Genomic DNA, 12,674 nt, shown 5'->3' with positions numbered 1-12,674 from the left:
GGGGGAGGGGAGAGGAGGAAAGCTAATGTGTAACCTAGCCTATTGCCGGGCGATCCCCCCCCCCCCTTGAATCTGCCACTGCCGTAACCACCGCCTCGCCCGCTTTATCGCCGTTTTGTCTGATATTTCTTCATGCAGCTCAAGAGACTGGCGTTACCAGAGGTTCACCAAACAGCCCAGAACAGAGGCCCTTAGAAGCCCAGTCGTCGCGTTCAGCATGAGACCCGAAGAAATGGCACACGAAGAGACCTCCCCTGTGGACGGACTCCAGCCCATCACTCAGACGTACACCCTAACCCTAGCCTCTCTGTCCCCTCCCTTAAACATCACCTTCCCAGAAAACCTCTCCGACCCTTCCCTGATCGACGAAGACCGCGTCATGGGTCCCCAGTACCACCAACGGGTCCGCGTCGGCATCATCATCACCATGATCGTGGTGTCGGTCTTCGGCAACAGCGTCGTCTGCTGGAAATTGCTGTTGAACCGACGCCATCGTCGAGTCTCCAAGGCTCGCGTCCTCTTTCTCAACCTAGCCATCGCCGACTTGCTCATCGCCTGCGTCACAATGACATCGCAGGTCGTCTGGGAAGTCATGGGTCGTTTGTGGATTGCCGGCGATGTCTTCTGCAGGTTCTTCAAGGCCAGTGGTGTTTTCGTGTTTGCTATAAGCGACATGCACCCTTACGTCATTGATTACGTAACGCCACCGCACAAAGCATGCTGGTGGCCAATAACAGCCAATCAGCCGACGCGTTTTTCCCGCTTCTTGCCAACCACAGCAATAAATATCACCTCGAACTAGTCTTCTCGTGACGTGAAATGTTTGTAAACACAGGGTCGTCTGTCATTATCGCTTCTCTGGTGCAGCACTTGAGGAAACAATGATTTCATAACAAAAATAGTATCAGTTTGTTGAATGCAAAGAAATTTAAACCTGCAGGCATTCCTCATTAGTGTTGTAAAGTGTGTGGAGAGAATGCATTGAACGATCCACTGGGAAGGGAATGGTTTATGAACTTTAATGTAGAATGTGAAAAAAATGCATGGCAAGTTTCGAACCATCCTTAGTGAACGATCGTTTGACACTTAAGAAGAGAAAGTTTACGGGGACAGACGGTTCGCAAACATACAAGATGACGATGAAGAAGATGAAGATTGATGTTTACCTCATAAATGTTTAGTGGAGATAACCAATGTGAAAGCAGCCACGGGCACATATGTTCCATGAGAAATAGAGTCATTTTATGATGTACGAATTCCAAAAAATGGTGCCTCGCTATGACATGTGCATAAATAATGTTGAGCAAAGAAGTAAGAGGCAAGCGAGCTGATGTAATCAACTTGTAGATACACTTCCTTTAGTATGATTACAAGACATACAGACAAGAGCTCAAGAGAGAAGACGCCTTTTTTGGCGAATCTTCGTTCTCATACCTACAGTGCCTTCTTGTGTAACAAAAGTTCTTTTTTCTTTTCTTTTTTTGCTGGTTTGAGTTTCTTGTTTTCTCCTCCTCATGCTCAAGGAAATGTTACCTACAAGTGTGCATATAATGGCACTACAACGTAAAAAATAGCGTAGATGACCTGTAACGTGAAATTCCATCATGCAGGATTCGCGATTGCGATGACGCCCACAAAGCATAAGGGTACATTTATGCTGCAGCATCGCTGCTGGCACATGGCACATCGCTGTTTGGCGATGACGAAACAAACACATGTATCTCTGTGGGCGCGTTCATGCTGCAGCATCGCTGCTTGCCAAAGATGCACGCCATGATCATCGCCACAACAATGCTGCCAAACATGTTTGAACATGCCCGGGGACTACCTGACTTCTGGCGATGACAGGTCAAACACAGAGCTTTCTGTTGGTGCATTTACCCTGCAGCCTGGCTGCTCGCTTATCCTCGCCGCTGCTTGCCGCTCTGCTCGCTGCACCTAGGAATGTAAACATGTTTGTCTTCCTGGTATCATTGATGACTGGCGTCTTGAAATCCGACCTGCGATTGGTTGTGATGAAGTCGGTTTCCTCCTTCCCACTTTTCCTCGTTTCCATCCTTCCACAGTGAACGCTGCTAGGCGACTGATATAGCGAAAGCGAGCAGCATCTTGAGCAATCTGCAGGGTAAACGCACCCTAGCGGTTATGCGAGCAGCGATGTGCTTGAAGCTGCAGCGAGCAGCGAGCAGCGATGCTGCAGCATAAATGTACCCTAAGCTCTCACTGTGCTCTCACTTCTGCTTCCAATGAGAGAGAGAGAGAGAGAGAGATACACGATGACGATGATATGGGGATGCTTCCAATGAATTTCGAAGTCGCGGTTGATATTTTCCCAGAGTTAATTGGTCACAGCGTCCTAGAGCGCCCGTCCGCAGAGACAAGCATACGAAGGCCGCTCCGGATTGGCAAATAGGTACAGCTTGGGACAATTTACGGAACACAGGAACCAGCTGGCGTGCCTCAGTGCTTACCGCGCTGGCCATGTCACGTCGAGAGTAGGAGGTACTGCACCGTCGAGACTGGGAGGCGTACGACTTTTTTGTGACACTTCTGTTCGTAATTGTCACAAAAAGGGCGTACACCTCCCGTTTTCAACAAATCAGGGCAGATAACGATATCATTGGCTAGCAGCGTGCTAGGCCGTGAGGTTCATTTCTAAGAGTGTACCCATGGTTGGTTTGCAAAAGCCTCAACAGTGTAACCTTTCCTTTCTTCCTTTTCTTTATCAATAAGCATACCCCCTCCCCCTCAACAGTGATTCTTTTTCAATACAGGAGTGTTCTTTTTAAAAAAGGATGACGCCTTGATTTTGCAGGTGCTCCAGACGTTCGCTCTGGTATCTTCAACGTACATGTTGGTCAGCATCGCTCTCGACCGACACATAGCAATAGTGACACCACTGGCTCCAAGCCCAGACCCTTGGAGACTGGCTATCGGAACGTGGATCGCGGCCCTGTTGCCATCGCTACCGAACTTCTACGTGTTTCACAGTATCGAAGTGTCTCCGGGTAAATGCTACTGTGCGTCCATCTTCTACGGGGGCGACACGCCGCTGTCTCATCGGCAGATCTACATGGGCTTCGTCTTCTTCATGGTCTTCATTGGACCTCTCCTGCTCCTGTTCGCCCTCTACACCGGCATTCTGCTCAGCATTTGGCGACAGGGCGCCAACAGTGCGAAAATGGGACAACAGACCGGGTCGGCACTTCCGCGTGCCAAAGTGAAAACTCTTCGAATTACCGTCGTGGTGTTCTTGGCCTTCATAATCACCAACGTTCCGTACATGATTCAAGAAATGATCCTCGCGTTTGGCAACCCCGGGGTTCTCGATCCCAACATTGTTGCCTTGTTCGGTGTGATTTCCGCCAGCAACAGCGCCCTCAATCCCTACATCTACCTTTTCTTCCAGTCGGCAAGAGGACAGCACTGTGGCTTCTGGTCGCACTGTGTTGCGAATGCTAAAAACTCAATCGTCTACCGCTGGGTGAGTCGCCTGCGATCGTCCAATGGTAACTCATCGCACGGTTCCTCGTCTCCTCCGATTGGTTCGACGAGTAAGCTCCCTCTGGTGACGGTTACAGTGACCAACGGACGAGGCGTAAATGGAGTTAGAACGTGTACTACAGTGCTGAACGTGAACTGTCATATAAATTGCGAGCCTTCAAAGAAGCCGAGCGATGCCTCATCGTTATGATACGGGACGGCAAAGGCAAGGACTTGGCTTTGAGAAAGAGGCCACATAAAACGGTCACGTTTAGTGCACCCGTGATCCAGTGAGTGACAAAGACTACGTGGGAGCATTGCCTCTTCCAATTTTAAAACAAGTAAGTGGAAGTGGTCTTTATGTTACGCACTTTGTGGTACGTTAGAAGACGACCATTTGCCGATATGTGAAACTATTTTTCGTAAGTGGCTGGCTTCGGAAACCGATTTACTTTCCCTACGACGTGACACGTTAACGTCATTCCGCCCTTGTGCGAAGGCGTGTATAGTAGCCTTTTTGCTGTGACCATTAAGTATGGTAGAAGAAGGTTAGAAGTTTAGGTACGTGAGGACTCAATCTTCTGTGGCTAATCTCAGAGTCAACGATACAACCACTAAATGTCTCAAGGTTTGCTGTTCAAACTGGTGTCGTTCTGTCTTTTGTGGTCATGCGGTTCCCTTATCTACAAGTCTATTGGAGTAGTAACTGGTCGACCCTGTCGTGACTAGCATCTCCATATTTTTCTTTTCTTCCTAAACTAAAATGACTGGATACATCAGCGGTGCATATGAGGTTTATGCCACGCCAAGATAAAGGTGACGAACTCCCTTTCTGGTACGAAAAGCTCGGTGTGTGTGCATTGGCAGGTGCCCCAACAGAATCCCGCGTGATATCATTAAAGCGAATAGGGTTAAGAATTGGAGCTCGGGGGGGGGGGGCTATTTTTATTAAAAAGATACAAGGAAAGGTTAGCCGGAGAAAGAGCCGGCTTGCTATTCGAAAAAAAAAGCGTCTAATCTATCGCCTTGGCAAGGACATAGGGTACCTGAAAACGTCGGACGGTAAGTAATTAACCTGATTGGTGGTGGGGGTGTATATAAACAGGAATGATCAGTTTCGGTAAAAGGGTTAGAGGTGAGCAGCGCTTGTGTGTGTCTCTCCATCTATCTGTGTTCGTCGTATTGTTAGCGCTTTTTGTATGTATACAGCAGAGACTTACTGGTCGTTGATAAAGTCTTTCAGTCATTGACGACACAGCTCTCGAACCTATATCGCAAAGCCAAATTGTTTATAGCATGTGGATTTCCGAGTTCAAGCTAGCGCCAAGACATTAAAATAAAACAAAAGCATAAAGAACACGTCTCCCATTTCATCTTTGATAATTAATGACCAAATTCCAACACTGCAGCGCATGCAGGTTGCATTCTGATTTGGAGCAGAGAGTCTCTTATCGCAAAGTACTGACATATACAGGGTGTTTAATTAGCAGTCCTGTGACTAACATGCACGATCAGGCTTTAAAGCGTGTACCCAAAGGCAAAGCCGCCCTCTCTGGTGAGTACACAAAGGATTACTGCTCGATAAAAGTATCGCATCAATTATTTGGAAGTAAAACGGCGAGCGCTGTGCAAACTTCCTGCTGGCTTACAATAAAGGTGCCTCTTTCTACGGCTCTGTGTACTCGAAACAAATAAAAACCTCGAACAAGTTACTCTACGAGAGCCATGGGAAGGGTGTCATAAAAGTTCGCAAATACCATGTTTGTTTTTGTTGTTTGTACTTGATAAAAGCGAACTTTACTGAACTTATCATCACGCATGACAGAGACATCGAAATTGCAAGCTCCCCTTCGAGACTTCGTTCTACATTCATCTGTCCACTCTATGAAGTGTTTTTTATTAATGCGTTAGCATTAGAATCGGCGTTCCAAGGAAAAGTGTCGGTGTCGATCCGGTCAAAACGTGCAGAGGGAAGTACGCCGCGTGAGAGAGGAGAAGGGCGGTGGAGAGTTGAGTAGGGGAAAGTGGGTCACGGAGGGGAAACCAATGTACGCCTGACTCTGCGGGTGACGTCAGGGAGAGGAGCACGTCTGCGGAAGCGGTCTTGGCGGCGCGCCGGGGAGTCTCAACTTGCGGGTGTGCAAGGCGCGTATGGGCTGAAGTACACAATGGAGTGTGAAAAGAGTACGAGTGCCTAGCCAAGTGGGCGCCAAAAGAAGACAGATTCTGAGCTCACGCGACGAGCTGTCGAAACCGAGGAACAAAACGTCAGGCACGGACGCCGCTGCTCGGCGCTGAAAGCGAGCGAACGAGACGGAGGAGAGAGAGAGAGAGATACATGATGACGATGATATAGGGATGACTTCCGCTCATTGAGCAGAATGCTACCCGGAGACGGAGGAAGAGCGAAAGCAGCGTCTCAAAATATGCTGCCGGCGTGGAAGAAGGCTTGCGCCGCTGCTGTGGCTGTGTAGCTAGTAACAGTTAGTGATAGTTAGAGGTGGATAGGGGTGGATAGTGGTAGTGGGTGGGTCGGCTGAATGCAAACGCATTTGCGCCGCATTAATTATATTATATTTATTTATTAAATAATGCTGTCGGGCCTTGTCAGGGCTATTACAGGACCAGGAATACAGAATACCCCCCCCCAATGTAATTCACCAAAACATTAAATAGGGACATTACATACATCAGTCTCATACACACATCAAGTACATATGACAACAAAAATATATAACACGAAGACACTACAAACACTAATGACGTTAAACTAGTATTAGACCACTAACGATGTAGGACCATTGCATCTAGTAGAATGATTTACAAAATACTTCAACGTTTGGAGGCTCGGAGAAAACAATTCGCGATTCTCCTGTTGTATTGTTTTGACAAAGAGAATTTTAAGAGTGTTTATCTGTGTCATACAAGATAGTACTATATTGTCCGTGTAGTTAGCACGAGGAGTTCTTCAGCTTACAGGCTTTATATACGCTTCCCTAGAAACTTTTACAAGAGTGAGATAAATTTGGTGCAGAAGCTTTCACTTAATATTTTTACGTCGCTCTGCAAGAAGTGGGCAGGTTTTCATCGTGCAATAGTGCCCCAACTGACTCCGTTCTGCGGTACAGTTTCGTAATCAATTATTCAAGTGAACCGACAGATTCTGTATCTGTTGAAAGCTTATCTGTGAGTAGTTTCGCGGGGGAGAGGGAGGGGGTCCTGTACAGACCCGGCATATTCTAGTGCAGGACGCACATAAAGTTTGATAAGCACTTAGCTTAACACGGGGTGACGTTTGCTTGAGGTTCCTTCTATTTCATAGTTGAATTGTAGTAAACATCCCCTCCTAGTGAATGACGTGGAAACAATTTTCATTCTCAGACTGTGAGGTGCGCAATAGGATGTAATGTTGTCAGGGCTCAGCTGAAGGAAGGTTTGATTATGAGCGGCGGAATCCACTGTTGTGTACAGTAAACAGTCATCTGCAAAAAGGCGAGCTACAACTCGAGGTTGTATACATGCGAGGCCACGTATACAAGGAAGAGCAAGGGCCACAAGACAGAATCCTGGGGCACCCCAGACGTGACGGCAAGTTGTGTGGGCGAGATACCATGAATGTTAACGTACTGTGTCCTGTTGTGCAGATATACATTTATCCAGTGCTATCGTTGATATTAAGCTCACTTAACTTATTAAAACAGCCGATTATGCAACACACTATAAGCCTTGGACAAGTCCAGAGATAGTGCATCAACTTGTACCCTCTGTCCATTGCACCCGATACGTAATGTACAGTCTCAACTAGCTGCAGGGTGCATTGTAGTCAAGTATTTGATTGATTGATTGATTTTTTGATTGGTAAAAGGACGGTAAATAATCTGTTCAAACATTTTGCCGCCTCAACACAGTCAGGGAAGTTGATCTGTAATTAGATACGTCGTGTTTGTCTTTGTGCACCGGAATTATTTCAGCTTTCAATCAATCACTGGGAAATGTCGACAAGTGTCGACAAAAAGTGACAAGTGGGTAATATGACTCCAAGATATTTAGACATTCATTGTGTGAAACATCCACTTGCTCCTGATTGGCTGTAACGACTTTTCTTTGGCCGTTCTCCTTCTCCCCATCCTGCACCCCAACCAGTGGGCTGTCACTGCTGCTCTCCTCAGTTTCCTCAGAGCCTCAGGGCTCATGAACTGCATGTAACCACTGTTCTAGTGTGTTTTTTCTTCTTTCTTTCCTTTTCCTTTCTTTCCTTCTTTTTCGTTCTTCTTTTTCTTTTCCTGCTTTTCCGTATCTTTTTTCTTTCTCCTTTGTTTTTGTGGAATAGCAAGCCGGCTCTTTGCCTGGCTAACCATTCCTTTCTTTTTTTTCTTAATAAATATATCCCCCCACCCAGTTACACTTTCGGAATACAAACATTATCAAAGCCATTGCAAAATACTGATTGAAAATACTTGTTAAACTCAATCGTTAAGTAATCGAGAAATGTAGAAACTTCGTCAAGTGCGGTCAACAGAAGTCATAACTTCATGACCACTTCGTATATGTTATATATAGATATCAGCTCTTTATCACTTTTGTACCTGACGAAACGCAGACTACTGAAAGAAAGCTTGTACGTTAATAAACAGTAGTTTCCGTGTTTTTATTCAGTCGCGAAGTGTAAGCGTCCAGACCTTAATTCATCTCTAATGCTTAGGTGTTGCACTTTAAAGCTTGGGGGGGGGGGGGTGAAGGATAGCGCTAAATTTTTCCAGGTTAATTTTTTCGGAAGCTCTCAAGGGTCACATTGAAGTAGTATCGCTTAGACTTCTTAAGTTCCTTCCGTAAAAGTTTAAACCAGCAACTTCAGTTTGATTTTTACGTAGTCGTTTACGGTTTAGCTTGCGGCAGCTGGTTCAGTGATGGTTCGTTAGCGCTTTAGCTGGTTCTATGATGTGCATGATTTCTCGAGTGACCCAAGGATTGTTGCTTCTGGTGCCCTGTCTTTTCTTGAGGACTAGGCATGTGTTGGCAATCTTAAAATGTTACCGCTTTCTATATCTGAACCCTCATTAAACATCACGAATTAATCACCAAGGAAATCTTAGATATCGACATCATCAGCTTGAGAAAAATATCGCGAACAGAAACTGGTACAACTTTACCAGTGTTGACGTTACGTGGTACATCAACGCTTGAAGATACCGTTCTGTGGCAGATTTGCCATCATACACAGTAATACCATGAAAAGACATTGTATGGCTCAGAAGAACTAGATTTAGGTATAGTATTTCCTTTATTTGCATGCAGACAGGTATATAGCCGTAAATTGTTTGCCGTAAATTGTACTTTAAGGATACGTGAAGCATAATTTCATCATCAGTGTATTTGTTGTTGTTGTTGTTGTGCATGCATGCATGCGTGCATGGACAGTTAATAGTTGTTAGGTTCAAGTCCCCACCCAATACTGCGTTAGTTCTTTCTTTGACATGATTGGAAAGGTACTCGTCCAGTTTCTCGAGATGACTTAGAGGGGCGTTTTGAGTTCGGTACACACCTCCTACAAGAACGTTAATTAGAGAAAGGGAGAGGACACAAAATACGCTTTCATGTATCTGGAACTCAGGCAAGGAAGTACATTGAATAACGTTTTTAATTAGAATGACTACACCACCTCCCTCCCTGTCTCTGGCCTTTCTCATAATTCAGTAATTAATTAGGCGGAAAGACCTCATGACTTAAAACATCAGCAACCACGTTTCAGAAGTAATAGTATCGTAGAAAGTAATTCTCGTTACCCAAGCAAACGTATTGTTGTTTGTTGGTTGTTAAGATTGATCGATTGGTAAATAAAAAATATGGATATTGCTTATAATCAACTTATCATGAATAACAACAACAACAAATAAATCGCGACTATGACTCCTGACTTATCATGAATAAGTTTTACTTTGTCTCCGTCATTTCGACTATCTTTCTCAGGCTCCCACAAGTATATCCTTCTTATTTTCTGGGTAACAGTGAAGTTTGTTCATTTTAGTTTGGGGTAATTACACTTAATGTCCAGCTTTTCATTGTGATTATGCAGTTTGAGAATTACAGGCCGATACTCGCTAGTGTCCGGTCTATCAAGTCGGTGAACGCGTTAGAGCGATCTAACATTCACGTTAAGGTGCTCCTCAAGTATTCCCTCTATTACGATGCTGTCAAGGTCCTGTCTTGTTTCAGCCTTCTCCTCAGGAACGCCGTATAGAATAATGTTGTTTATATACGCTCCCTGTCTTCAAGATCCGTTAGCTTCCTGTTGCGACTTTCAAAAGTACATCTTACAAGTTTCAACTCGCTCTCTCTAGTACGTTTACTTTGCTTTCGTTTTGTTTTACCGATGCAGCTATTTCACTGTTTTGTATTCAAAGTTCAAGTGCATAGGGGCCGGTCTTGTTAGTGGAGCTCTTCATTTTATCAGAGCTCTTTTTATTCTTTACGGAGAATAAAAAGGGCTTCAACTATCCGATGGACGCCGCCCCTTTGTCGGGAGTCACATATAAATACTTTTTAATCAGTCAGTCAAGGGCAGCCGCTCACTAACTGTACAGTCCCACAAGGAGAGGGCACACAAGCATCGATCAATGTAAGGTAGAGAAAAAGAGAGATAACAATATATTATGGGACAATTTCAGTGTCACACAAGCCTTTGCGACCTTATTTTCAGTCTCTCTCGAACCAGGGTTTTCCCCACGTTTTTCTGACCGACTAGATATTCGAAACTGCAAAGGCCATGAGTGTGGAGTGAGTAAAAAACGCATACGCTTATTTCTTACACAACCAAATCACTGAGGCACATTCCCAAATTCAGTTTTAAAAAGTCATTGAACTAAGGCTCAAATCACATGTCAAAACAAAAAAGAATTAATTAAAACAACAAATAAATCGTGGCAATGAAGAATGAAGTAACCCCCCAGCGCGTCTGTTTTATATATATGTTTGTAACTGCTCAAACGTCGCCGCGCCAGTACTGGACAGCTGTTTTGGTCTTATTGGGCAATCATCAGCAGTACCCCCATTTTTCCCATTTTCCCCACATGGAACCACATACTGTCTCTGCGCGAATGTAAATATTTTCAAATGTAAACGTTTTGCCGCTGTTTGTCGGCGTCCGACGTCAGCGGATACAAAAATGTATTTCATATAACCAAATATCCTACCTGCGCCAATATTGGAGCTTCTACAAGGTTTTCGCCTTAGCCTGCATTTCCCCTTTTTCTAATGCACGCCTCATTCCGTGCATAACGCGTAGCTGACAGCAAGGCAAGCTCACTGAAGGTAATACTGCGTGTATGGCTTGCGTTGTACACAGCAGTCACACAACACCGCCGCTAAGAGACTCGTTGGAGTTTCAAGGTCATCTGTCCATTCTCACGCGGTGCAGTGGAACGTGAAATTTACAGCCTGTAAAGCACGAGTCACAGTTGTACCAAAGTTCTATAGCCGCCATAAAAGAGCGTGGAGATAGGCCACCGTCATCGCCTCTCCTCGCCTCCTCTACAAGCGCTACGTGGGACAGTCCAAAATAGTTACACTCTTGCTGCACCAAGTGAAGAAGGGCTGAAGTGGTTCTCCTGTTGGGGTAATTAAAGAAAATATCGCGTACATTCATTAAAATTTAATTCTGCTGTCGGTGTCAAACTTTACACAACAACTTTATTTCGTGTATTTCGTATGGGATACCTGACAAGCAGTATATTTTGCCGCCTGTGTAAAAACGAAATTATTTTGTGATTTCACAAGCAATAAATGATGCTGTTGATGTAGTTGACAAAACTCTTACTTCGTTAACGAATGCAGCGCCCTCTACATGGAATAACTCTTTAATGTACCGTGATAGGAGGCGTAGCGCCGAAAAAATGTAACGGAAAGAGTATAAAGACATGACTACATTCGGAAGAACGTAAGCGCACATGTTAAATAGTGTAATGTAGTGTATTTATAAGCACATTATTGGCACCAAAACTATTTTTCCTGTGGTAAGCTGATCTACCTATACTTGTTACATGCTCAGCGCAGAATTTCTTAAATGTCTCTATAAACTAGGAGTGAAGTGAGACAAAGCGTCAGTCCGTAGTACCTCTTGTAAAGCGTGCTTTCACTGCACTATCACATTCCACGCAGGGAAGTGATCAAACAGTACGTCTCTCTTCTGCTGTCTTAGAACACTAAAAAATACACTCAAGCTTTCTAAAGAGTTAATACGGACAAGCTTCGCGTGGTGTACCACACTTCGCCATGCACGAAAAGAAATGGTACTTATTGTACAGTTACAACAAGATCATGTGGGCACAAAATGGAAGGAAGGGAACGGCAAACCAAAGAACAAGGAAATAGATGTAGTATGCCTGCAATAAGTATGCCAAACGAAGGGGAAGGGGGAAGAAAGGGAAACCACTAGAAAATGCATCATAATGGGCATTGGGGCCATGGTGAACTCTGAAGAAAGGCTGTAAGGGTATGAGGAATAGGGGAGACTATCTGGACGGAAGGGTGGATACGTATCCATATGGAGAAGGTCTGTGCAGATCGTACACGTGTTAGCAGCTAAACAAGGGTACATGAATAAAAGCTTGTGTTAATTGATGCAAAAAACCTGAGGGAGGGGGATATGTTTAATGCTAAAAAAAAAACAGAAAACAGAAGGGAAAGGTTGGCCATGATGTAGGCTATTCCCAAGAGCAAACAAACAAGCAAAACGAAGATAAAAGTAGCAGAGGCACAGATAATTATGAAGAAATACAGAAAAAGACAGTTCCTTCACTAATCGTTCTGCAGACAGTCATATAGGAGGTATCAGAGAGTGCCCAAGGGTTTAGATTCCCGAAGGAATCGTATCAGCGCAGACGTGACTTCAGCGTGCTGAGTATAGGGCCAAGTAGCACCGCGAGGGAAAGCTCTCGGTAGCCTAGATCAGTGTCTCCCAAACTTTTGGCGGTGACGGACCCCCGGAAGCGATGAAAACCAATTCGCAGACCCCCCCCCCCCCACACACACACACACACACCGTCACAGCCAGTGCATAACCAGCAACCTCGTCAGCTGCTGCGTGCTTTCAATACAGCTTCAGAAACGATTCCGCACTGGTCTCTTCTTCTTGTTTGTATGTGTATGACGCGGACAAACGTGCATTGCAGGACTTTTCTATCAGAAATTAGAAG

At 44.9% G+C, this 12,674-nt stretch overlaps 2 protein-coding genes across 7 annotated transcripts in view; one reads left to right on the top strand and one right to left on the bottom strand.

Moving 5' to 3' along the window:
• LOC135388830 (gonadotropin-releasing hormone II receptor-like) overlaps window positions 1-12,674 on the bottom strand; it is a 774,956-nt gene that overhangs the window by 606,502 nt on the left and 155,780 nt on the right. The window lies entirely within an intron of this gene.
• The window catches only part of LOC135388833 (oxytocin receptor-like), a 104,193-nt gene that overhangs the window by 25,835 nt on the left and 65,684 nt on the right, over window positions 1-12,674 (top strand). The window contains exons 2-3 of the mRNA XM_064618676.1: window positions 139-640; window positions 2,816-3,824. Coding sequence (XP_064474746.1) covers window positions 218-640; window positions 2,816-3,694 — 1,302 coding nt within the window. The 5' untranslated portion in view covers window positions 139-217 and the 3' untranslated portion in view covers window positions 3,695-3,824. The remainder of the gene's footprint in view (window positions 1-138; window positions 641-2,815; window positions 3,825-12,674) is intronic.

Source organism: Ornithodoros turicata, chromosome 3 (assembly GCF_037126465.1).
Source record: "Ornithodoros turicata isolate Travis chromosome 3, ASM3712646v1, whole genome shotgun sequence".
Lineage (NCBI taxonomy): Eukaryota > Metazoa > Arthropoda > Arachnida > Ixodida > Argasidae > Ornithodoros > Ornithodoros turicata.
This window is presented reverse-complemented; position numbering and strand designations above follow the sequence as displayed.